Source organism: Octopus bimaculoides, chromosome 29 (genome assembly GCF_001194135.2).
Source record: "Octopus bimaculoides isolate UCB-OBI-ISO-001 chromosome 29, ASM119413v2, whole genome shotgun sequence".
NCBI lineage: Eukaryota > Metazoa > Mollusca > Cephalopoda > Octopoda > Octopodidae > Octopus > Octopus bimaculoides.
This window is the reverse complement of record NC_069009.1, coordinates 1,664,112-1,667,769: the sequence shown is the minus strand read 5'-3', so window position 1 is coordinate 1,667,769 and position 3,658 is coordinate 1,664,112. Positions and strand designations below refer to the sequence as shown.

The following is a 3,658-nucleotide window of genomic DNA, read 5'->3' as shown; positions in this document are numbered from 1 at the left end:
ACATATATATATACATATATATACGACGGGCTTCTTTCAGTTTCCGTCTACCAAATCCACTCACAAGGCTTTAGGTCGGCCCGAGGCTATAGTAGAAAACACTTACCCAAGGTGCCACGCAGTGGGACTGAACCCAGAACCATGTGGTTCGTAAGCAGATCTAAATGAAAACCTTTACTTGGAATTTTAAAGGAAGGCTTTAGTATAAATCACTTCAAAACAGGGAGTTTGTATCCTAGAACCAAAGATCTCAGGTGGGTTGGTATCAAAAGGATTAATGAGGACAGCTTATTTGTGTTTCTGTATTTGCTTAATGTCGAGTATGCTTGTCCCAGGATTTGATATAAAATGTTGAGGTAGCATCATGCAACGTGGATTAAGCAGACGCTTGTGTTTTCTCCTACTTCTAGATACAACATAGAGCTGAAAAAATTTAAAGAACTTTCGTTAACATCAGAAAAAATACGGCGTGAGAAATGGATCGAAGACAAGACGAAGAAGATTAAGGTAAGTTTTGGCTTCGATTCCATTGTATGGTACCTTGGCGCGTGGCTTAGTGGTTATGATCGTGAGGTCGTGAGTTCAATTCCCGGTGATGTGTTCTGTCCTTGAGCAAGACACTTTATTTCACATTGCTCCACTACACTCAGCTGGCAAAAATGAGTAGTACCTGTATTTCAAAGGGCCGGCCTTGTCACACTCTATGTCACACTGAATCTCCCTGAGAATTACGTTGGGGGTACACGTGTCTGTGGAGTGCTCAGCCACTTGCACGTTAATTTCACAAACAGGGTTTTCCATTGATCAGATCATCTGGAACCCTTGTCGTCGAAACTGATGGAGTGCAATGATATATATATATCGTAGGATCATGGTTTCGATTCCCAGACCAGGTGTTGTAAGTGTTTATTGAACGAAAACACCTGAAGCCTCACAATGCTCCAGCAGGGGATGGTGGCGAACCCTGCTGTACTCTTTCACCACAACTTTCTCTCACTCTTTCTTCCTGTTTCTGTTGTACCTGTAATTCAAAGGGTCAGCCTTGTCACACTGTGTCACGCTGAATATCCCTGAGAACTACATTAAGGGTACACGTGTTTGTGGAGTGCTCAGCCACTTGCACGTTAATTTCACGAGCAGGTTGTTCCGTTGATCGTATCAGCTGGGACCCTCTTTGTCGTAACCGACAGAGTGCTCATTTTTTTTTTTATTGTACCTTGGGAAAACTGGGGCAAGTGTCTTTTCCTCTAGGCTTTGTTTGGCATAACTTATAAATGGAATTTGATAGCTAGAAATTGTACAGATGTTTGTTGAGTGTATACTATAACCCTGGGCCAACCAAAGCCTTGTGTGGGTGGATATAGTAGATGGAAACTAACCTTGTCCTATATATGTGTATATAGGTGGTATCAAAAAATTCCTGGACTGGCTATGTAGTGCACCAACAAATGGCAGCATGCAGTTGCTTGCACAGATGAACAAATGAAATATCAAACTCATATTTCATTTGTTCATCTTAACATGGTTCCGAGTTCATTCCCACTGCATGGCACCTTGGGCAAGTGTCTTCTACTATACCCTCGGGCCGACCAAAGCCTTGTGAGTGGATTTGGTAGGCTAAAACTGAAAGAAGCCCGTCGTATATATGTATATATATATATGCATGTGTGTATATGTTTGTGTCTGTGTTTGTCCCCCCCCACCAGCAAGCATCGTTTGACAACCGATGCTGGTGTGTTTACGTCCCCGTAACTTAGCAGTTCGGCAAAAGATACCGATAGAATAAGTACTAGGCTTCCAAAGAATATGTCCTGGGGTCGATTTGCTCAACTAAAAGGCGGTGCTCCAGCATGGCTGCAGTCAAATGACTGAAACAAGTAAAAGAGTAAAGAGTAACCCAATGATGTAAACAAGATAGGAGTAATAGAACCTGAAGAATAGCTTAGCTGGTTTTGTATGTTATAACTTATGTAAAAGGCATCCTTTTGTTATGAAACACTCGTCGTTCATGTTTTACCTGTTGTGTTCCATTGTTTCCATGTATGTTTTATTTTATTTATTTCATTTATGATCAGGAGATGACGGTGAAGGGGCTTGAACCTGAGATCCAGCGTTTGATTGCCAAACACAAAGGTGAAATGAATAAAGTGAAGCAGATCCATGAAGCTGAATTGCTGGAGTCAGATGAGAGGGCTGCCCAGAGGTACGTGAAGTTGACCGAGGAATTGCGCTCCCAGCTGGCCAAGGAGAAGGAAGAAGCTTGCTCACATGAAAGGGAGCTTGCCAAACAAAGGTGGGTCTATTTTCATGTTTCTCTGTATTGAGTGTGTCTCAGGATGACCAAACGGTCTAAGGCGCCAGACTCAAAGGTATGCTACGTGATCCAGCTCATACAGTGCTCTGGTCCACAAATGTGGGCGTGGGTTCGAATCCCACTCCTGACAGTGACTTATTTTTTGTAGGCACAGGAGTGGCTGTGTGGTAAGTAGCTTGCTTATGAACCACATGATTCTGGGTTCAGTCCCACTGTATGGCACCTTGGGCAAGTGTCTTCTACTATAGAATAATGATGGATTTAGTAAAATGATTGTCATTATTAAGCTGGTGTTTGGAACATAAATTAACATGAAATCTTAATTGGAAGGTTTTAATTTAGATCACTTTAACCCTTTGGTTACCATATTTCTGTTGAAATACACTTTGCTTTGTTTCAATTAATTTTAGCGAATTTTAGCGAGATCGTTGCCACTGCCCCTGGACTGGCCCTTGTGCGGGTGACACGTAAAAGCACCCACTACACTCTCTGAGTGATTGGCGTTAGGAAGGGCATCCAGCTGTAGAAACTCTGCCAAATCAGATTGGGGCCTGGTGTAGCCATCTGGTTTCACCAGTCCTCAGTCAAATCGTCCAACCCATGCTAGCATGAAAAGCGGACGTGAAACGATGATGATGATGATGATGATGAAGGATTTAGTAAAATAACTTTGTCATTATTAATCAGATAAATCTCCCATTCTCTTCTAACCTCGACAGATATGAGAAACAAATCCACCAGGAGGAAGAGTCCTTCCAGAACGAGCGCCGCCGTTTGTACAGCGAGATCGAAGACGAGAAGAGGAGGCTTGCATCCCAGTCTTGCCGAGAGCGTGCAGAGATTGACCGACTGCAGCAGCAGCTGCACGATGCACACCAGCAGCTGCTCAGTTCAACCAAGGACGAGTTTGATAAAGCACGAGAAGAACAGGAGAGAAGACATGCTGTATGTACGCCCCACCGACTTCTTCTGTTTCCTTCTCTTCCTTCTTCTTCCTTCTTCTTCCTCATCTTCTTCTTCTTCCTTCTTCTTTTTCTACCTCTTCTTTAATTCTCCTTCATTTTCTTTTTTTCAGTTTTCTCTTTCCCTTCTCATGCTTCTTCTTCCAATTCTTCCTCTTCTTCTCCTTCTTCTTCTTCCTCCTCATCTGCTTCTTCTCTTCCTCTTCCTTCTCCTCCTCTTTTTCTTTCTCTTCCTCCACCTACTCGTCTTCTTCTTCTTCTCTGCTTCCTCCCCCTCCTCCTCCTCTTCTTCTTCTTCTCCTCTTCTTCTTCCTCCTCCTCCCCTTCCTCTTCCTCCTCCTCTTCTTCTTCTTCTTCTTCTCTTCCTCCTCTTATTCTTCTT

General features: G+C 43.2%; 1 protein-coding gene across 1 annotated transcript in view; it reads left to right on the top strand.

The window, feature by feature from the left end:
- Nucleotides 1-3,379, top strand: part of LOC106870524 (centrosomal protein of 131 kDa-like) — a 6,173-nt gene extending 2,794 nt beyond the window's left edge. Inside the window, exons 4-6 of the mRNA XM_014916647.2 lie at nt 411-507; nt 2,076-2,293; nt 3,034-3,379. Coding sequence (XP_014772133.1) covers nt 411-507; nt 2,076-2,293; nt 3,034-3,364 — 646 coding nt within the window. The 3' untranslated portion in view covers nt 3,365-3,379. The remainder of the gene's footprint in view (nt 1-410; nt 508-2,075; nt 2,294-3,033) is intronic.
- The last annotated feature ends 279 nt before the right edge of the window (nt 3,380-3,658 follow it).